The following is a 23,393-nucleotide window of genomic DNA, read 5'->3' on the forward strand; positions in this document are numbered from 1 at the left end:
AGGAAGTGATTCTAAAAATAACGTAATGAAGTCTCTCTGGTCCGTATTTTGATCTTCTGTGGCACAAAAACTCACAAGCTGGTTGTCTGAATTGGTCACAGTTGGTGCTTTTGAGACCAGGTGGGATTAATCTGTGAGTCTGGTGCTCATGAAGGGCAAATCTTTGCATGGCCACCACCATCGCCTCCTTCCTCCTCATCTGGTTGCTGTGTAGATGTGTATGCCTTAATTCACCACCTGAGTGAATCAGAAAAAAAAAATTTCCCCTACTGCTCAAAGAAACAAAAATGAAATCTTCTGTGATGGGCTGTCAGTACACCCCCCCCACCTCCTTCCTTCAGATTTTGTTCATTCAAAAGGTGTGAAAAGGTAAACTAAGGGTGTTCTGGAGTTCACTCTACCTTCATCACAAGTGCCAATTAACCTTGAATCACAACTAGGAGGGAGAGTCTGATTCTAAGACAACAGTTATTTGAACACCATGTATTTCAAAGCAATCATTAATATCCAAGTAATGAATATGCTAATTAGAAATTATTCCAGGGCCAGCCCAGTGGCTTAGTGGTTAAGTGCGCAGGCTCCGCTGCTGGCGGCCCGGGTTCGGATCCTGGGAGCGCACCAACACACCGCTTCTCCAGCCATGCTGAGGCCGAGTCCCACATACAGGAACTAGAAGGATGTGCAGCTATGACATACAACTATCTACTGGGGCTTGGGGGGAAATAAATAAATAAATAAATAAATAAAATTAAAAAAAAAAAAAAAGAAATTATTCCAACCCGGTCTTTAAAGTAAGTTCCCTGAGAACTGCTATGAGTAATGTTACGTCAGCCTATATGTTCCTTTCGGAAAGTCTCTACCTTGAATTTGAGAACAAATCCAGACAGGCTGTCCCCAAACAGTCCCAATGTGTGAAGGGCACCTGTGGGCTCAGGTCAACAGTTCAGATTTGGGGAATTCCTGGTGCCAACCACATTCTGTCCCAGAAAGGTGATCTTTTATTTAAGTCCTGTGAGCATCAGAGCAGCCCAGAAGTTTCAGCTTATTCCCAGATGGGCTGGTGTTTGGTAGGAAAGACAACAGCTGAAGAAGGCTGGGAACTCCTCAAATCGTCTGTACAAGAATCTCTCTTCTGTAAGTTCCACCAACGGGAGGTTTAGTTGGGTTACCTCCCTTTTCTTTGTGAACCTACATTTTATAACTAGGTAAATTTAACTTAAAATTTAATGGAAGATTCCATTACCTTGTCTTTTGAATGGAAAATGACATCCTTTTATTTTGCAGGGAAATATCCTGTCCCAGCTCTGGAAACTTCTATAGAATAACAGTAGCCACCATTGATTGAGTGATATCTCTTGACAGGCACTGTTCGAGGTGCTCTACTTGTAAGAACTGTTTAACCCCTACACTAACCCGTGAGGCAGGTGCTATGATTAGCTCTAGTTCACAAATCACAAAAACAATGTACTGGAAGGTTAAGTAACTTACCCAAGGAAGAGAAGGAAAAGGGAGATTGAAAAAGGAAAGAGGCAGATGACATTGACCTGCTTTGCCCAAGACACCCACTCTCACTCGCCAATTCTTCCCTTGGCTCCCTCTTCATCTTTGTTTTGGATACGGGTGACCAATTTTTGTCTCAGCCTGTGATTTTCATTGCATCGTAAGGGTGACGCAATGCCGCCTATATACTCCTAACCGATGACAGCCCTGTAGTTAAAAACTTCTTCTTTCAAGGGTCCTAGTTACTCTCTGAGAACAGAAGCGGGGCCAGTTGAACTCCATGTTCTTCCTACGTTCTCTCCCTGGGAGAGCTGCGGTCCCATCAATGGATCCCTAACTTCAACATTCCCTCAGCCCCAAGATCCCAGACTTCAAGGCCGAATTGGCAATGCCACTCACGTTCTCGCTTGGTCCCTTCCTCAGACACAGTCTGTGATGTGATGGATGTGGGTGTCCAGACCTGCCTCCAGCTGGGCCGAGGGACAGGGAACTGTGTAGGGCAGGAAGGATCGTCCTTCCTCCTGCAGCGGTGGGCCGACCCTAGCCCCCACCCAAAGGTGAGGATCTGCTGTAACATGGGGAAAGGTCAGAGTTGTTGTCTGGCTTAAGACTCCTGAGAGGCGGTTTTGATGAAATAAGAAAATATTGGGCCTAAATTTGTCACTTAAAAAAAAAAAGCAAGCACACGAATGTAAAAATGTTCGTTTAGGACTCTAAAAATAAATCTGCATGTGGTTTTGCTTGTTCATCCAGATGTTGATATGGCACAAAATTATTTTTTAGAAAAGGAACACAACCGCATTTTGGCCTTTGTGGTAGACTGAATAATGGTCCCCCAAAGATGTGCATGTCCTAATTCCAGAAACCTGCAAATGAATATGTTACATTACACAGAAAAAGGGACTTTGCAGATGTGATTAAGTTAAGGATCTTGAGATGGGGGGATTGTCCTGGATTATCTGGGAGTCCCAATGTAATCACAAGGGTCTTTATAGGTGGAAGAGAGAAGCAGAGTGAGACCCCCAGAGGAATGGCAGCATGAGAAGGACTCAATCAACCCACTGTTGCTCGTTTTGAAGATGGATGAAGAGGGCCACAAGCCAAGGAATGCTCCAGTAACTAGGAAAGGCAAGGAAACAAATTTTCCCCTAAATCTCCAGAAGGAATGCAACCTGTGGACACCTTGATTTTAGCCCAGTGACACTGAATTCAGACCTCTGACCTCCAGAACTGTAAGATAATAACTTTGTATTGTTTTAAGTGACTATGTTTATGGGAATTTGTTATAGCAGCAAGAGGAAACTAATACAGTGTATTTCAGTATTACAGAGTCCACAATAGAGTCCTTCCTAGCAATGTTAGGAAATACGAAAGGATTCCAGCTTGTCACCATAAACAATATTCTGTGGACACCAAAGCTAAACTACAGGAAGCAACATCAGGGAAGAAAAACTAGAAAATTTATAAAATCCTACACTCCTTTCATTGTCAAGCCTAATCATAAACTTGTTTGGAGCTCAATCTTCACCCTGACCAGTTATTAGTGTTTGTAGGTGGACACCATGAATTTGCACTTTATTAAATCGTTTGAATTTCTGAGTCTTGGAAGGACGAAGTTCAGCCAAGAATTTATATATTGACACTCATAACTAAGCTGCAGGTTTTACTCACTTGAACAAATAGAACCTCAATTTGTGTATGATGCTGCTGGCCTACAGCTTGCCTCCATCTCATCACTTTCTAACAGATATTCATCCAAGCACAGAGCAGAAACCTAACGGACAGTGACTCCTCTGAAGTAAATGTAGCATCTGCCACTGTACCTTCTCCTATATGGTGTGGACCAGATAGAACCAAAAAAAGAGAATCCCCACGAAGGCACACAGCTTCCTGGGACAGTGACAAGGCCTGGAGTTGGGCTTTCAAAAGTAGGGGTGAGGAGGAAAAAAGTAGAATTGGGGGGCCAGCTCTGTGGCCTAGTGTTTAAAGTATGGCGTGCTCCACTTCAGTGGCCCAGGTTCATGGGTTCAGATCCCGGGTGTGGACTTACATCATTTGTCAGCCATGCTGTGGCAGTGACCCACATACAAAATAGAAGATTGGCGCCAGCCCGGTTTAAGTGTGCGCGCTCTGCTGCGGTGGCCTGGGTTTGCTGGTTCGGATCCCGGGCACGCACCGACGCACTGCTTGGCAAGCCATGCTGTGGCGGCGTCCCATATAAAGTGGAGGAAGATGGGCATGGATGTTAGCCCAGGGCCAGTCTTCCTCAGCAAAAAAAGAGGAGGATTGGCAGATGTTCGCACAGGGCTGATCTCCTCACAAAAAAAAAAAAAAAAAAGAGGATTGTCATGGATGTTAGCTCAGGGCTAACCTTCCTTAAGCCAAAAAGAGAGGAAGATTGGCAACAGATGTTGGCTCAGAGCGAATCTTCCACAGCAAAAAATAAAATAAAATAAAATAGAATCAGAAGTTCGGTAATGTCTTACAGCAAATTCCAATTCATCCAGAATCATTGAAAACCAAAGATTAGCATAAGAATAAGACAGAATACATGAATTGTCAGTTTGCAAAGCAGCAGAATAGAATAACACAGCCCTTAACAGGAAAATGGTTCTAAATTTAATTTAATCTCTTTGGCGATTTGGAAGTCGCCTCAGGGTGCTGCGATGTTTCCTTTCTACAGTCATGAATATGAATCATCAGGGTGCAATCCTGTAGAAAACAATTTAGGAAATTTGAGCCTTCCGTTTCCAGGCTTCTTAAAAACCCTGAGTATATAAGTGTTTATTAAGGAATCTGTGTCCTTCCAGGTATGACTGTGGGCCTGTGAGTGGACCGAGCTACTTTACAGTGAAGACAATGCCTTGTCGGACTGAATGCGCCTTCAGTCATCCGATGACTTCACATTCCGTGTTGAACACGGCGTGAGTCAGAGAGGGCTCAGCAAGAGCTTACCAGCACCTTCTACACATTCTCTGCAAGGTCTCCTCTCTCCCTCGCACCCTGGGCTCCACAGCACAGGGAGAGAGTCTATTTTCTTCCCCCTACCGTGTATTCCCAGTGCCAGCCACTCAGGAGGTGCTGAAGCACAGGTGTGGACTGACTGCGTGAATGCTCTGATTTCCATATGCCCGCGTGGTCTGGAGGGTCCTCCCTTGCCAGGAGGTCCGCATCCTCCTCAGTCCTGGCCACCAAACCATGGACCAGGGGCAGCCAGGAAAACTGCGCAAAAGGTGACATAGGAAAGAACACAGTGGCCGACAGGAATTTTTTTTCTTAGATCCCAGTGAGGAAGCAATTCTTTCTCCAAAAGAAGAACATGCTCCCTCCTTTCCCTGCTGAGACAGAGAACGTGGGGGCGGGGCACGGCACTCCCAGATAAAAAGGAGAGACAAAGTAAAGCCAATGAAAACAAATCACCTTTTAAATGTTAATGTTTGTTTAATTAGCAAAGATTCAGAAAAATCAGAAAAGTGCAAGGATATGGGTCACCCTTCACTCACTCCAGGCATACATTTGGAAAAACAATTTGGCAAAGTGTATCAAGGGCCTTAGAAATAAATGCTCATTCTCTTTGGCCCAGTAATGGCGCTTCTGGGAATCCATTCTAAGGGAATAATCCTAAATATAGAAAAAGCTTCATGCCCAAGAATTATTTGCTATTTTTTAAAGTTACAGTATTGTGTATAATAATGAAAACTGGAAACAACCTAAATATCCAACAATAGGGGAAAATTAAGTAAATTATATCATATGACTATTATGCAGCCATTAAAATATCTTCATTAAAAGATTTTATGACATGAGAAATGTTTGTGTTATTATGTTAAGTGAAAATGGCAAGATACAAAATTTCCTATATATTATGAAATCAATTAGATATTTTTAAATCCATAGAAATAGCATCAGAAGGATATATTAGAAAATTATTAGCAGTGATTCTCTTTGGGGGTGGAGTGGGATTATGGAGAATTTCTCTCTTTTTCTTCTATATTTTTCTATACTGCCCATATTTTTGCAGTAGACATTATATTTTTCATATATTTATCTTGAGGGGAGGGGAGAAATCTTTTATTTTTGTTTAAGATCCCTGTCTCAGGGGCCGGCCTGGTGGCGCAGACAGTTAAGTGCGCACGCTCTGCTGTGGTGGCCCAGAGTTCACTGGTTCGGATCCCAGCCACGCACCGACGCACCGCTTGTTGAGCCATGCTGTGCAGCATCCCATATAAAGTAGAGGAAGATGGGCACGGATGTTAGCCCAGGGCCAGTCTTCCTCAGCAAAAAAGAGGAAGATTGGCATCGGATGTTAGCTCAGGGCTGGTCTTCTTCACACACACACACACACACACACACACACACACACACACACAAAAAGATCCCTGTCTCTGAGGGAGTAATTTAACACAACTTATTCAGAGAGTTACCGCTCTGGGTGAAGGAAAAGCCACCGGTGGCCCAAGCAGAAAGGAGACCTAGCTGGCAGATCTTGGACAGTTTCCTCACACAGAGGGATCATTTGGATTCCTGCTCCTGCATCCCTGCAACGTGTGCGGTGTCACTCTAACTGCCCATGTGGGCTCAGTCCCACTGGCCCAGGGGTGGACCCCAGGCCTCAGCTGTAAGGCTCAATAACAAGACAGTTTTGTGGGTCTCTTTTGGGCTCTTACCTTAGTTTCTGTAACCAGGTCTCCTTGGGTCCTTGAAAGCAAGTGCCCCAACACCTCCACCCTCATCGTGCCAGCAGCTGAGTCCTTCCTGTCTGCTTGTGTTACATCCCCTTCCCACTCTTCCAGCACCCTGCCCCCACAGTTCTCCCAGAGGCTGCGGCTCTACGTCTCAACACAGATGTCCTGGGATGAGTGTTGGCCTCTGAGATGAGTTCTAAGGAAGCCAAATGCCCACTCTCTTGGACCTGCTGTCTGCTTCCAGATGCTTCCCTATTGTGCCCCACTTGCCTGCCAAGTTGGTGAGTGACTGCCAGCCCTTCCTGGTGCTGCCCGCCCACCTAGGCCTTCTCATTGCCTACAGCTAAGGCTTTCCTGACCCTCTCCCGAGCCGTCTCCATCTCCTTTGGTTTGTCTCTGGTCCCACTCACTGCTTATCAAGCTGTCATTGCCATGACCATAGCTCCTTATGCTCCTTCCCCACTTTCCCCTGGGGTCCCAGAAGGAAAACGTGGCCAACACCAGGGCCCTTCTCCAGTTCTGTTCAGGAAATTTACTCCAGGTGAGTGATTTGGGGAAATAAAATGGAGTGCCTCCTATTATAATGATGGAGGCCTCGATTCTACAATGTGTGTATCTCTGATGAGACAGAACCTAGACTACAGAGCCCTACCTTTATTCAAGAGTCCAATAAGGTTGTAAGTTAATGATGATGATGATGATGAGCTTTTCTACATGGCTGGGACTGTGCTAAGTGTTGAAATGGAGAGTCACATCCAATCTTAAAATAACCCCACAACGTGGGTGGGCATTGCTGGCAGTGCCATTCTACAGATGAGGACACTGAGGCTCACTTAAGTGAACTAACTTGGTCAAAGTCATAGAGGTAGTGACTGAAAGGGGCAGGGTTTGAGCCCGGGTAAGAGTTTTCATCATTAAATACCACTTCAGAGGACATAACCCCAAAGGCTCCAGGTCATTGCAATGAGTGGATGGAGTGGCCACAGTAAGCACGATCAACTGAAGAGTGCATGTCCATTTTTAGGATGGGGGTCACCACAAAGCAACAGGTGACTTATGTCAGGCAAGAACAGGGGCCCAGTGTTGCCAGATCTCCTGAGTTTTCAAGAGATGCCAACCAATCTACATTTTTGTGTGCAATCTCCCTATTTTGTAATATGGGTTCAACACTTTCAGACATACTGGGGAGGCCTAATCAACGCCCAGGTGGGCCACCAGTTTGCAACCTCTGCTCTGTGCCATACTGTGCACCTTCGTATTCTTACTTGTGATTCATGCTCTTCTCTTTGTAAAGGGCGAGGGCCACGTACCTGCACAATCTCTAGCATTTCTGCCTTGCTGATGTAGCCATTTCCGTCCAGGTCATACATGCTGAAGGCCCATTTCAGCTTCTGCTCCAGCTTCCCCCTCGATGTTACACTCAGGGCTATGATGAATTCTCTAAAATCTATTGTCCCATCTCCATTGGCGTCAAAGGTGCGGAAGACATGCTCTGCAAATTTGGAAGCATCCCCGTAAGGGAAAAAGTTCCCGTAAATTTTCTTAAACTCTTCCATTGACAAATGTCCACTGGGGCAGTCTCTCAAGAAGCCTTTATACCATTCCTGGATCTCGTGCTCTGTAAAGTCTGTGCTTTCCAGCAAGTCTTGCATGACCTCCGGGCGCAGCTTGCTGTTCTGTTTCCCCATCCTGGCAGCAAGAATTCAGCTGCAGATAGAAAAGAATATATATGATTTTTAGATCTATTCTTTGGGGACACATTTTATAATTTGTGATTGTTCCTTTGGGATAAAGGAAGAAACTCTATTCTAGTCCAACAACGTTGTCTAGGATTTGCAACATTGTGGTCAGCCAAACAAAATAAGAGAAGGACAGGCAGGCATACGATGCAGAGCAGAAATATCGCTGACCAGACAACTGATATTTCTTTTATCCAGAGCCAACTTGAAAATAAGAGATTCATAATGAAAGAGAGAGAGAGAGAGAGAGAGAATTGGTTACTTAGTTCTGCCTTATCTATTTGCAAGAGGTTGAGCCTGGCCTCAAGAAGACTGGGATTCTAACACCCAATCTAAGTATTAGCAGGGAGAATTAAAGGATAGGAAGAGAGAGCAAAAGAAATAATTGACCATGTTTTATCGCTAGAATATTTACAAGTAAAGTGCCACTTAAGTATCTTCTGAATACTACAAACACAGACGTGAGTAAGGAAAAGAGAAATCTATCTAATACCGTTAAATGCTGCCAAGCTAGGGCAGTGGTTTAAATCCACAAAGTCAAATCACTGTCAACATTGGGTTTAGATGGTATAGATGATGCTTCATAAATTTGTTTGTCTTATGATTGTGGCTTATGGACTAGGCCAAACTTTCCTTTTTAAAATACAAATAACTTCATATTTTCTTTCTTATCATAATAGTAGCACACATTCATAGCAAAATAGTAAAACAACATAGTGATGCATAAAGAAAAAAGGTAGTATCATTTCATATCTTCATACTCAGCATTTTGGTGTGTGTTCTTCCAGATTTTTTGAATGCATACTTATCTAAATATGCTATTAATGTATGTTTTAATATATTTACATTTAAAAAACAAGAATATATACCTTTTTGTTACTTATTTTTAAACCTAATATGATGTAGAGGATAAAGGTAACTTTTATTAGATGGGAAAATACCTGTAATTACCATCTATGCATTCACACAGCTATTCAACATTTATTGAGTGCCATATGCCAGACATGTTTCTGGTGCAGTAGATGCAAAGAAGAGTAAGACATGTTCCCCCTTCCTTAAGGGGCACCCAGTTGTGTATGTACAGGGGTGGTGATGGCAGGGAGGGGACAATACAATAGATTGGGAATGGACATGGGGCTGTGAGAGTATATAGATAGGACACCCAAGTCAAATGGGGTATGGGTGCTATCAGGGGAGCATTCTTGGAGGAGGTGATATCCGAGCTTAGCTCCTATTTCCAAAGTCTTATGATTTAAGCGTGGTCAAGATATACCTCTTCTAATAAAGGGGCTCTGCACTTAGATTTTGCATTTTTCTTATATTGGAAAAAATCCTGAAAGTAGGGCTTGGAAAATTATAGAACATATGAAAGATAACACATCTTCATTTTAATCATGATTTCCAATTTCCTTTGAGATTTTATGCTTTGTGGTATTTATTTATTTATCTCTGCCTCCCTCCCACTACAGGGCTTGCCCTTTGAGACAGAGTCTCTATTGGCATTAGTTTCTCTAGAGCCCACCACAAATAATGTTTGGTGAGTTAATGAACAAGAGATAAATAATTACAACATGGAAATATGGAATAATCTTCTTGGAAAGGAGTCTTTCTGCGACAGATGAGGCCCTGGCTTTCAGAACACTGACACACTAAAGCTATCTGGTAGTCAAGACTTAGCCTTGGGATCTCTTTTTCCTCCCCCAGTTTTAATGAGATATAATTGACATATAACATTGTATAAGTTTCAGGTGTACAACATAATGACCTGATGTGTGTATATACTGCAAAATGATCACCATAATAAGTTTAGTTAACATCCATCACCTCACATAGTTACAAATTTTTTTTTCTTGTGATGAGAACTTTTAAGATCTACTCTCTTAGCAACTTTCAAATATACACTACAGTATTGTTAACTCTAGTCACCATGCTGGACATTACATCCCAGAACTTATATATCTTCTAACTGGAAGTCTGTACCTTTTGACCCCCTTCACCCCATTCCCACACCCCCACCCTTGGGATCTCTGATACTGAAGCGCCTGTACTCCTATCTGTTGCCTCCACTAAAAATAAATTTCTAGAGGGCAGTGTTTGCATCTCACATTGCTCAAACTTCTTTCATCATATCCACAGTTCAGGAAACGATGAGCAATCCTCATTCACTGCCAAGTTGATTGATTTTGTTTTTTGAGTCTGCACTGGAAGCAGAACTGGTTGCCCTCTGGCTGGTAGGCAGGCCTCCCCACAGGGGAGGGAGAACAGAGCCTCTTCCTATCAGCAGGACCAACGGCTGCAGGAAGGAGCGTACTTCAGAGGTCCCTCTTCATGCGCAATCAGGCAAACACCATTTTATGCAAGAGCAAAATTAAACCACAACTCTGAATGGAGCACAAACAGATTTTATACATTGAACCTGCCAATAACTTTCACTTCCTTCTTGTGTCCTTTATTTTCTGGAGGAGAAAAGGCAAAGTTGGAGAGGCTGGTTTGCATTAGAATTTTAAAACTGTCATTTAGTTGCTAAATTGGCAATTTGCCTGAGGCAAGAATTCAGAAACATGAGGTAATACATAATACATGGGTTTATGGAGCTCCGAGACATTTTGCGGAATTTACGAGTCACTTGGAGTTTTCCTTTTGGGGAGTTCTTTAGCATAGGGCTCTTTGGTGTGGGGGTCAATCAAATTGCTGTTATCACACTTCCGTTCCTCGCAACCCCCTGTGTGCCTGGCCTGGGGAAAAAACACCATTTTGATATTTAAATCTACTCTCTTCAAGAATGATTTATTTCCCTGGATATATAAAGCACTGTTTCTTCAAAACCAAACTTAAGTTCCTTTCCCAATGTTTAAAAAGTGCTTCTCATTTATTAGCTGTTTTTGCACTAGAAACAAATTATCCACATTTTGGCTAAGTCTCCCACTGAGACTGATCCGTGTGCAGCTATTTTTCAGTAAACAGTAATTAAACAACATTTACAAATTCATTAGCACAGAAAGGCCGCAACACAAACAAGGCAGAAGAGCAGGGAATGAGTTATTTGGGAAGCTGGTGTTTGCAATTTAGTCCAGAATGTGTTTCAGCAGATAACTCCAAATACTTCACTAAGTATGAAGTCTGAACTTGAGAAAGCCATCTGGACTCAGTTAGACTGCACAACAGACATCTCAGGGGACATACGATAGTTTCATCCCTTAGGGGAGGAAAGGAAGATAGAGGAATGCCTGACAGTACCTTTTTCTTTTGGAAGACAGGAATTTCTGCCTGTTTGAGTTGAAGAGGGGAAAATAAATAATATCAGGGAAATGTTCCATTAATTAGCAGCAGTCAAGAAAAAATCGTCTGGAGACAAAAGTTGCACCTCAGGTCAAATCCTTTTCATTACTCCACGCAGTCATTATAACACTTATTTTGTGCCACTAAGACATGATAAATAAATAGCAAGCAATAGGATATATTGGAGCATATGAGCAAGCCATTTGGTGTAAAACTAATTCAGCCTGACCTTGTTTTTCCAAAAGGGGCCTATGGCCTCTGAATATTCACTGTATATCTGCTTTAAGCAATTAACATGTCCCAAAGACAAGAGCAAATGCCCTTAAGATATGGATGCAACTTCCCCCACATTGGCATTTCCTTAAGGATAAGCATTTCTCCCTAGGCTGGGATTTGACTGCTGCACTCATCCTGTGACCACCCAACTCGAGACAACAGACCTGCCACCAGCCCCACCCATCAAGACAGCAGACCTGCTACCTGCTGTGTCCATCAATCACTATGCTGACAGGACAATCTGACAGGGCGATCTTGTGACTATTGTAAAATGGACATTACATTCATATGTGATACATGCTCTTTGACATTATACAACTGCTCTGGACACCCCACTTCTTTGGTGCCCTTCCTTCCTTGGGGAAGGAAGACCCTGGGCTATATGGTCTCAAATTTAGCTCATAATAAACTCACCCCAATTTTGACTTATAGACTGACTATGGATTATTTGCATCAACAGATATAATGGCAAAAGCTTAGGCCATGGAATAAAAATGCTTGGATTCAAAGCCTGGCCCTATTGTTGATGAACTCTTGGGTAATTCACTTAACTTTTAGTGCACCTCAGTTTTCTCATCTGTAAAATGTTCAATAGTACAAGTTCATATCTCATTGATTTGATGTGAGAATTAAATGAGACAGTCCTACATGGAAAGCTCCAGCACTGAGTTACAGCCAGACACCATGGTAAAGGAAAGCCACATCCTATTCCTGAGGGCCCTTTATACATTATTCCATTGAACCTTCACGGCAACCCTGCGATAGGCAGGGCAGCTTTCTCCATTTTATAAGCAAAGAAAGGAAAACTCAGAGAGGCTAAGTGACTCATCCCAAGTCACACAGCCTGTGAACGAGAGAGCCAAATGGTCAGCTTGAGTTGTGCTTGGCTGTCCACTGGTTTTACCACTATGCCCTACTAGCTCCATGGAGAAAGGACACAGAAATTAAGACAACAGTTCCATAAAAAGTCAGAAAAAGTAGTTAAGAGGAAGGAGACAACCTCCTATTAGAACTCATTCATTCCACACACATGTGCCAAGTGTCTCCCAGGAGTGAAGCCCGGCTCCAGGCACTGGGGATTCGGTAGGGAATAAGCACCAAAACCCCCGTCCTCATGAGCCTACAGTCTAGCAGCAGAGACATACAATAAATAAGGTAAAAAAGTGAAACGTTAGATGGAGATGCGCCATGGAGAGAAGTAAAGAAGGATGGAGGTGGGTGGGTGTTGAAATTTTAAATAAGAAGCCAGGGAAGGCCCCAGTAAGGAAGGAACATTTGAAAAAGACCAGAGGAAGTAAAGGGGGTAGCCATGGAGATAACTGGGAGAAGCCTATTCCAGGCAGAGAAAACAGCAAATGAGAAAGGTCTAGACTGGGAGCGTGCTTAGCATGCTCAGGATATGGCTGAGTGAGGGCGTGAGGAAGTGAAGGAGATGAGATCAGAATAGTAATGAGGGCCAGGCGATGTGGGACGTGGAAGTGACTGTGAGGACTCTGGCTTTCACTCTGAGTGAGACGGAGCCACTGCAGGATTTTTAGCAGAGAAGTGATAGGAGTGATTTACAGTCTAACAGTCACTCTGCCTGCTGTGCTGAGAGTCCGCTAAAGAAGTGTAAGGGCGGAGCTGGGGAGACCAGCTGGGAGGCCACTGCAGTGACCCAGGCAAGATATGATGTGGCTGGAACCAGGGTGGTAGCAGCAGAAGAGGTGAGAATTGATCGGGTTCTGAACACAGCTTGAAGGCAGAGTCAACAGGATTGGTTGATGGTGCAGACGTAGGATGTGAAAAAAGAGAACAGTCCAGCATAACTCTAAGATTTTGGCCTAAGCAACTACAAGGATGAAGCTGATACTTACTGAAATGGGAAAAAGGCAGGAGAAGCAGGGCTTTTGGATGAGGCAGAGGGCACGGACATCAGGGCTCAGTTGTGCATGTGTTGATTCTGAGATGCCTATTATACATCCAATTGGAGGTGTCAAGCAAGTAGCTGGATATGTAAGTCTAAAGTTAGAGGAAGATGGCCAAGGAGGCAAAATGTGGGAGTCATCAGTACATGGATAGTATTTATAGCCAAAGACTGCATGAGAGCACCAAAGAAGTGAATGTGGACAGAAAGGAAAAGGTGATAAGGACTGAGCCCTTGGTTGCTCTGACATTCAGACTCTGGGAGATGAGAAGGAACCAGTGAAGGAGAATGAGAAGGAATGGCCAACGCAGGGGTCGGAAAACACAGAGGGTGCAACGATGCCCTCTTCATCGTGGTGTCCTTCATGCCCAGCTCAAGCAAGGTGGCACAGCAGAAGTCCTCAAAACAGCGAAACAATGACAAGTGGAGCTCTCAGTTTCCTCTCTGAATCCTGTGCTCTCCCCACCCCAACGGCCCTGTCTCAGCAGAGGACGCCATCTTCCAGCCCATTGCTCACTCCCAAACCCTAGGACTCACCTGTGATTCCTTTCACTTTTGCTCCATCAGTACGTGCTGTTGATTCTGTCTACAAAATTTGTCTCAAATCCATTTACTTTTCACCATCTCCGTTGTCACCCCCTCAGTCCAGACTACCATCATCTCCTTCCTGGACGACTACCACGCCCTCCTCACTGGAATCTCACTCTTCACTCTTGTCTTCCTTCTCCCACCCTGGTCCCAATCTACTCTCCACTCAGCTCCCAGAGTGACCTTTTAAAAATACAAAACAGACTATGACACTCCTCTGCTTAAAGCTCTACACGGGTTTCCTAACACACTGAGAATAAAATCTAAAATCCTTCTTTAACCCACAGGCTCTGTATGAGCTGGTCCTGGGCTGTCTCAGACTTCTCTCTCAGTCCCCCTCTGCCCCAGGTACCCTGGCCTCCGGCATGGTCCATCTTTTACCTCTTAAGGGTGTTTGCTTCAAGGCCTTGAAGAATACTTTTAAATAACAAATAACTCTTCAACCTTTTAGTATATATAACCTTAAATATATACATAATATATTATATTATATATAATGTATATTATATAGGACATGTGATATATTTTGCTGAATCCGTACTGCATTTCATTAAGTGAAATGCACACCTATTTCTTTAAACATCAGCATTCTGTTACTTGGTAGTTTACTCTGACAAGGGCAATGTGGAATTTCCCAACTTATTTTGAGTCACATCCAGTCTCCCAGGGTCCAAAAAATAAATCTGGGGTTAATATTGACCACAGATGAAAAAGAAAAAATATACAAGAAGAGAAGACACCAAACCACCAACAAAGAACCAGGACCAGGAATCTAAAATACGAAGCTAACTTTCCATTTAAAAAGAAGATAAAAAAGAATAGCTCTTAAAAATGTTGCCACAGAGAAAGGAAATGGCAACTGGTGAACTATCTTTTGGAATGCATGTGCTCCCTTCTTTATTTTGTTATATCTGTGGAGTGAAAGATCTGCAGCATTTCATTTCTGCAATTCCTCATAAGCTTCTAAAAACTCTGTGAGCTAATTCCTCAGATCCCAGAGTTAGATTTTCCAGGGAAAAGTCCATAACTTACCCTGGACAGCCTGCTTAACTTCAGAGGAAAAGTCTCAATGCAAAATGCACTGAGGTCTCCTAAAATGGAATTTACAAGATGCCAGCAGCTGAAGTCAAGTTTAGCTGCAACAAGGAACACAGAACCCACGGTGGTTTCAGAAAGAGACCAGGTTAATTAAAATGTTTGCTTCTTTAGGACATGTAACTTTGTCCTCTAAGAGTAGCTTTGAATTTTCAACCAATGGAACGTCTAAATTATGAAAAATTTACCTAGAAAAAGGTTCTAAAATGTAAGGAAGGAAATGATAAAAGTTACAGATGAATGGGAGCAAGCATTCATTTCCCATAACTCGGACATCAGATATTTTAGCCATCTGAATTTCACAGGCAGCTAAACTCCAGCAAAATCATTTCTAGGTTGGTTGTCCCTGATTTTCGCTGAAAAAAAAAAAATGACTTTATAAACCTGAAGAGCACACTGCTTCAGAAATTTATCTTCAATGGAATTTGTCTCTCAGTGGGAGTTTGAAGGGAAACCATATATATAAACTGACATATTTATATATAGTGGGAAAATTAGGAAATAAAACGCTGTGGTGCATAAAGGGAAAAATTAAAACATTACAGAGGGAGAATTGAAGTTATATAACAATTTCACTAACTTAGTTTTAACCTTGACCAAAGAATGTTCTCGCCTCTGGCTTCTAGTAAGATTAGCTGATGTAAGGAAACCAGACCTATTTCCTACAACCTCATCTGGATCACAAAAGTGGCTTTGCCGAAATTGCCTGACGTATGTCACAAAGACATTGCTTGCAGAGAGGTCTTCTTCCCAACAAGGATAGACACGGGGACTCCCGCCTGTGACTCCTGGTCATACACCCGGCACTTGACCCCCTTGCAGAGAGGTGACAGGTTTTGAGATGAGAACTGAGCTGGTACAAAATATGTAGCAAGCAGGAGGCTCACTAGAAACAAATTTGCTTTTCCTTCTGGCTCCCCCAGGCCATGAGATAAAGCCCAGGAAATCCATCTGGTCCTCTCAGAGTGAGCAGGTCTCTGAAATATCTGGGCCCTTGTTCCACAGAACTTGCATTTCAGACTGCAGAGGGCCTGGCCTTGGGCTCTTTTCCAAGTTTTATTTTCCATAAAAATAAAGTACAACTGCATTACTGCCAGTAAAACATATATTTTTGGTGGAATCTGAACAGAACGTTGTCTAACAACAACCCTCTCCCTCTCCCCTCAAAATGGAAATATCATTTTTGGTTTTGCTAATTACCAAAGTAATACATCATTATTGTAAATAATGTAAGTAATAAAGGAATATAGAAATTAGAACATGAACACCCTCGCTCTGATCCAACATCACTTCATAGATGATAACCACTATTAACAGTCTTATTTATATGCATCCTCTTAGGCATTTAAATGCATATATATGAAATCTGTACAGTGTAACTATAAATGGTATCATATTCTCCTATTCTGCAACCTTCATTTTCACTTAAAAGTATATTGTGGATATCCTTCCATGTTATACATACAGGTGTATGTCATCTTTCTAAATCGCTGAACTTTCATTGATTGACTGATTCCATAGACAGCCTGAGCGCTGACCTTGTGGCAAGCATTGGACAAGGTAGCTGATAGAATGGTTAGTAACGTCAGGCCTACATCCCTTCGGTATTCCATTGCGTGGAATTTATTTAACTAATGCCTCTTGATGGACATTTAGGTTGATTCCACTTTTCTTTTATTCCTTTGGTATTTACCTTGGTCATGGTTCCAGGCTTCCTTGGGCAGTATTTATTGCAAAGAGGTTCTTGATGTCTTTGACAAGTACCATGATCTCTAGACCCTCCCGTATAAATTCTCCAACAAACCATTTTCCTCCGGAGCCTTTACATGCTAACCATGCATTTTGCAAGAGTTTACACACCAGCTAGGATTAGAATTGAATTAGAACTGGAATTGGATTTGGAATTCCACCCCACCTGCTCTGGTCTGCCTGTGCTACAGGCACATACGGGCAAGTCTGCCATTTGCTATTTCTAGCACCTAGAAGGGCGTGTCCACTCTGCTGTTTAAAGAGTGCCCTATTGTAACCATGTAAACGCTCCCTCTCTCATTTCAGCCTAAAGAGATATTTTACCCAAACAGCACCCTAAATCCTCTATTGCTTGATACTCAACTTCTGACTTTTTACGCCCACTCCTTTTCTGGTTACTTCAAGGGAAGCTAATGGCTGACTGCCCCACGACTCCTTCCTAGGATGCCAGCAATTCCAAGTGAACTTGCCTTGCATGCTTAAATTGCCCTTGAGTAAGTGGCCCTCAGCAAGTAGATAGGAGCCATACTAAACGGTTATCTTCCAGGCCTGCAGAAACTACAAAACCGTCCCAAAGAAAGAAATTGTTGGAGTGCCTAAAGTCAAGGGCTTCAGATGAAGGGCATATGTCTCTTCGCCATCAGACCACCTGGCCATCAGATCACTGCAACAGAGCTGCCTGTCTGGGCTGCCTTGAGGCCAGATGCCAGGTCAGTGCCCCCTGCAGGGAGGGAAAGAGTGGGGAGCTCTGGGGACCCTCAACAGTCCTCCAGGGCTGCCACAGGCTAAGACCCTGTCTTGGCTGACTTTTGTGTGGAATTCCGATTGCGATAAACATCTGCTTAGCTCAAGGTACCAAATATTCTCTTATTTGAAAGTCAGAAATTATTACTTTGGGTTTTGATAAAAACCATAAAGCAGAATAGGGAGCTGTCATAGACTGAGGAGGGCAAACAGATCAGCTATGGGGGTCCAGGCCTTATCACTCGACTAGCAGCCAGAGGTACTCCAGGAGCTCAAGTCCTCATTTTTAGACATCCCCCGGGGGCCACAAATGCATTTAGTTAATTGATACAAGCCCTTCCATAGAGTCTAAGAATAGTTCATAATTCTTTTTTTATTTATTCAGCAAACATGTGTTTAATATCTACTGTTTCCTGGCTTAGAATGAATATTCTTATAAAAATAGCATCCTCCATGGGATAGGGAAAGGAAGGGAATCTGGGATTCTGGATGCAGCTCAGAGCATTTTCATTAATTTTATTTTCCCAATTCTGCAGTAGAGTTGGTGACGGGGATATTATGTCTTGGTTTTACTCGAAGGACAAGGGGCTTAGAGAAGCCAATTGTCATGACAAATTCATGCAGCTTGTGATCAGAAGCACCCTCCAACCCCCGCTTCCCCATCTCTGGCTGGATCTCTTTTGGTGTTTGAAGGGCTGCTTCTGTTGGAAAGTACAGATTGATCACTCTGTCTCCTGGCCAGCATGGCTGAAATAGTAATGTTTGTCCATCAAACACATATACCATTAAGGTAGTCCATTAACTGGCTAACAAGGGCCTATGAAGTAACTTCTTTAAACCTCCTCCACCTTTTGTGTCCTCCAGCCAAGTTTGTGGAAAGAGCATTGGACCTGGTAGCAGAGGAACTATATTGAAGTCCTTATCATAGTACCATGTTATGTGACCTCGGGGAAAGTCATTTGACCTCTCTCTCAGTCTCATTCTTCTACAGTAAAATAGGAATAATAACACCTCTCTCATAGGGCTGTTTGGAGAACTAAATGAGAAAAAGGAATCCCAACAAATGGGGAAAAGCTCCATATCATGTCTGGCATCTAGCAGGTTCTCAATGAACATCAACTATTAATCTGAATGAGAGAAGCGTTGAGTTTAGTGGATTGTTTACAAAGATGAGCCCTCCAGATTTGGAGACATTCTCTCCCTTGCTTTAATGGAAAATTAGAAATAACAAGAGCAGGAAAGTGACACGAGAGAGGGTAAGAAAGAGTACCACTGTTAGCTTCCAGCCTGACTCCTGCTCTGGGATCACTTGCCAGATGTGAAAGACATTTGTGGGTTGGCACCCCAGAGGACTCTGCCAGACCCCCGGCTGAGTGTTTTCTTGCATGGAAGTCATTATTCTAACCTGACATTAAGCAAAGAGGTCCTATTAGAGAAGCAGCTGACAGAAAGCAGGACACCGTGTGTCCTTCTCTGCTCTTCTCTCCAGAGGCTGGGGAGAGCTAAGTAGGGTTTGTGCAGAATCAGAGCAGCTTAGAGAAGCCCCATGGCAAATGGGTCATCTAGCTCTGGGAAGGTACTAGAGCTGTAAGGAGGACTTGTAACACATTCCCAGAGTCTGGCTGGACAAGAATGGCATTTTCAGAACAAATTGGATACCACTAACAAACGTTGGATATCAATAATTGGCTGAATCAATTCTTCCTTACCTGGGGAAGAAATGATTCTCAGTTGTTTTATTGCTTTTTTTAACCAGCATGTCATAAGAAGATCAGAGGTGAAAAAGAGGAATAAACTGGTTTCAAAAAAAGCTTCATTTCCAATTACTGCCTCCATTTCTTAATCCAGGCCTTTGTTATCTCCCACCTGAACTCACAAATATTAACTGCCCTCCATCTTTAAGACTCTGTATCTGATCATGTCTTGTGAGTTCTCAAAAATCTTCCATGTTCCCTAATGATGAGAGATTAACCGCTAAACCCCATAGCCTGGTACTCAGGGCCCTTCAAGGTCATGCCCCAATCTCACTGAAATCACTGAATTCCTCTCTCTACCCTGAACTTGCCCAAGTACTTTTATTGCCACTCCGATCCTCACAATGGTCCAATGAATGAAGCTCATGGGAGAATAAACTCAAAACCCTTGTAAACATTAAAGTGTTTCCCAATAGTCAATATTATAACTATGACTGTCCCTTTCTCGACCTGTTGAAATCTTACTTGGTGTTCAGGTGGGTGTTATTACTTCCTTCATTCAGCTGTCCTTCCTCTTCCAAGTGGGCATTAAGCATATCTATGGAGTTTTGCTGGTTCTTCTCTCTACAGCTCTGAGAGAGATGCTGGCATGTGGTAGATGATTAAGAAATGATTGGCTCCATTCTGTTGAGCCTATTTCCTATTGACCATAGAGGGTGTTACATTGCTTGTGTCACTTTTAAGAATTCCATGAAGCAGAGGGAAGCTGGGATATTTACACATTTTGTGTTAGGCAAATAGCAAGATAGCTGGCAAACATTCCTAGCAATTGTTCAGTTGCCAGTAACCAAAGCTACTGTCTATGGACTTCTCCTCAGTGAGTCTTCCTTCTACTAAAAACATCTGGGGAACTGAGATTTTTTTTGTCTAGGGCCAAAGTTTATCAAGAACAATATTAGCATTTGTTTTCTCTTTACATTGTTTTTTCCTAGGAAACTAAGAGTAGTCTCAGGGGATTTTTCTGATGGTAGTCTAGTCCCTATAAGCTGGCTAAGGAAAAGAAAAAGTCCCCCAGAATGCCTCAACAAACATTTGGTGTTTGGAGCATATCTGCTTACACAGGAGAGGTGATAAAGCACAATGCTTAAGTACATGGCAGTTGGAATTAGAGGGCCCTGGGTTCCAATCCTGGCTCCAAGACATACCAGTTGTATGACCCTCAGGAACTTACTTTTGCTTTTCCATGCATTAGTCTCCTGAACTATAAATGGGTTTTTTTGTGATAATCAAGTGAGATAATGCAACAGAGCCTGGCAGAGTAAGCATTCAACGGTATCTTCATCTTCATCATCATCATCATCTTCATATCTTCATCAATATCTTATTCTCTCTCTGACCATATATTCTTCTATCTTCAAGTTTTTTCCCTCCACTTCAGCTTCAGTGGTTTCCTTCCTGAAACATGCCAGGCATGTTCCCTCTTTAGAGTCTTGTATATGATGTTCCCTCTGCCTCAAATGTCCCTGCTCCCCCATGTCCTCATGGCTCGAATGCTCCCCAATCTCCCCATATCCTCATGGCTCAAGTATCCTTCCATATCCTTATAGCTTGAGTGCCTCGCCTCATATCCTCATGGCTCAAATCTCCCTACTCTACACCTCCAGAGCCTCATGGCTCACTCCTCACCTCCTTCAGGTCTACTCTAATGTCATCTTCTCAGTGGCACTCTTCCTCATCCCCCAGTAAAAATGTTAACACTTGATCCTCTTTCTCTACTTTATTGATTGCCTTAACACTTATAACTTCTAATATACTATCAACTTAATTTGGTTTATTGTCTCTCTTCCCCCACTAGAATAGAGGCTTCATGAGGTCACAGATTTTGGTCAGTTTTGTTCACTTTTCTAACCTCAGTGCCTAGAACAAGGTCTAGCACATAATAGTCACTCAATAAAAATCTGTTGACTGAATGAATGGATTATTAAATTCAGTTTGGTCTCAATTCTAATTTAACCTACTTTCCCTTTGCTCCCAATCTCATCATACAGATTATAAAAGTTTTAAATACAATGGAGGACATTGCTTTTGGAATCATGTGCAGCTTATCTGTTAAACCCACTCCATCTTACCACTAGTATTTACTGGATTCAAAGCATCTGCAGGGCACCGTGTCAGCCACCACAACAAAAATGATTACAGTAAAAAACATAATGAAAATAAAGCACAGTCTCTTGCATGAGTTGACAGGACTTTCACATATACTATTTCAACAGATCCAGAAATATTGTGAGAAAGGAAGAGGCAAGGTTAATTACCCCTATATTAATGAAACTGAGGGTGAAGAGTTAAGGGTCACATGGCCAATAAGTTTCAAAGGTGGAAATAGAACACAGATCTTCGTACTCTGTCCACTCAGCAGTGTCTCACAGTAGAAGACAGAGCAAAGCCTCAGGAAGGATGTTGCCAAGTGTTTGAGGATGTGTGCATGTTTGTGTGCTTAAGGAAAAGTCTTCCTGTCTAGCTATTTACACTCTGGTTCCTATTTCCATTTCTTGTTAAGAGAAAATGAAAATGGAGGCTTCATCTGAAGAGAGGGAAGGTGAAAATATATCCACAAAGTGATTAAAATGCAAAAAATCCAAACAACGGATCCCCCCATCTCTAAAAAAGATGAGATCTAAAAGGGATGGTGTACAGCCCTGCGTACAGCCCTGTGTTCAGCTAGACTTTTTTAGGCTGTGTGTACCTGAGTGGCTTTACTCACTTATCATCCTGCACACCTACCCACCCCCTTCCCAGCAGGAACCTCCTAATGTTTTTCCTACTCCTTCTATGTTCTAATAGGAGTGATTCACTTCTGAACTACTTTATTTTCTCTAGTCCTTACATTACAGCAAACACTGTAAAAAGAAAAACACTGTAGAATCAGCATAAGATATAAATATTCTCCAATCAATCTAAAGTTTTACAAAAAAGCTTGTAGCATGTTCCCGGCATGTCAACTACCTGGGTTAGTTGGATAGACCCTACGCCCTGCTAAGTGGCAAGGACACGCAGAGCAGGCCTCCTGCATTCTGTCACTGCACACACACAGGAACCCACGTCAAGACACCCACGCTGCCAAACCACAAAAGGCACCAACTTCATTAGAAGAACTTGTAAAGAAAATTACATTCTGCCTTTTCCTGATTGATGTAACTTCTGGCCTTTTCTATTTAATCTTGTAGCACCAAAGGGCTTTTTAGTGCACATAGCTTAGTAGCTATGGTGTCAGCAAATACAGCCGCAGTGTGGAGCTGCAGAGATGATCTAAGGAGAGGAGACTTACGGACTATGCATTTATCATGTGTAAGTAGTAAACACCCTAAATTTATGAAACAGGCAAGTACGTGTACTCAGAAGCACCAATATAATCATATTACGAGTGGCTAGAACTGACAACCTAAATCTTTCTCACTGGTGACAGATGCAAAGATTCAAATAAGCCTACTCCAACAGTAAAACTTCGACTTTATGGACAGAGTTGGAACAAAATTGATTATAGTGAAAAAAATAATGAAAATATTTTATTGAATAATTTTACTGAAATAATTTTAATAAAGAAGAAAGCAATAAAGGAAGAGTGTTGTATTATATGTAACTATTCTATTTGAAAATGGTGAAGATAAATTTGTAGTACTTCTTTTTCCCTCCATTAATGAATGATGATGTGCAACGATGTGTAAAATGATACAGAACATTATTCCAATCCTTTCAGTCTATTGCTTATTTCTATAAGAGAAGCATTTTCTATTATAAAAGATTACACAAAAAATAGAATTTGATTGTATTCACACAGAAAGTGACAATACAAGAACATAGAAGCAAAGTGAAAGTACTAAAATTAACACACTTCAGTGATCAAAACCAAGTTGGATCCATTTTTACGTAAAAGCCAAAAACAAAAATTTAAAAATCTCAATTTTGATCATGGTTTGCATGTAGTTTAAATCATTTCTTCCATTTAGATTACACGGATTTTAAATATGCATTAAAAGGTGTATTTTTAAATGTTTAAATTTATCCCCAGTAATGATCAAATAATACAATTCAAAAGTTAGAACGAACACTATTCCTAGAATGAAATTGTGAGCTATGT

At 42.3% G+C, this 23,393-nt stretch overlaps 1 protein-coding gene across 1 annotated transcript in view; it reads right to left on the minus strand.

The window, feature by feature from the left end:
• NCALD (neurocalcin delta) overlaps positions 1–23,393 on the minus strand; it is a 388,804-nt gene that overhangs the window by 12,895 nt on the left and 352,516 nt on the right. The window contains exon 5 of the mRNA XM_058564737.1: positions 7,496–7,892. Within this exon, the coding sequence (XP_058420720.1) occupies positions 7,496–7,873 (378 nt within the window). The 5' untranslated portion in view covers positions 7,874–7,892. The remainder of the gene's footprint in view (positions 1–7,495; positions 7,893–23,393) is intronic.

This window comes from Diceros bicornis, chromosome 21 (assembly GCF_020826845.1).
Source record: "Diceros bicornis minor isolate mBicDic1 chromosome 21, mDicBic1.mat.cur, whole genome shotgun sequence".
In the NCBI taxonomy this organism is placed as follows: Eukaryota; Metazoa; Chordata; class Mammalia; order Perissodactyla; family Rhinocerotidae; genus Diceros; species Diceros bicornis.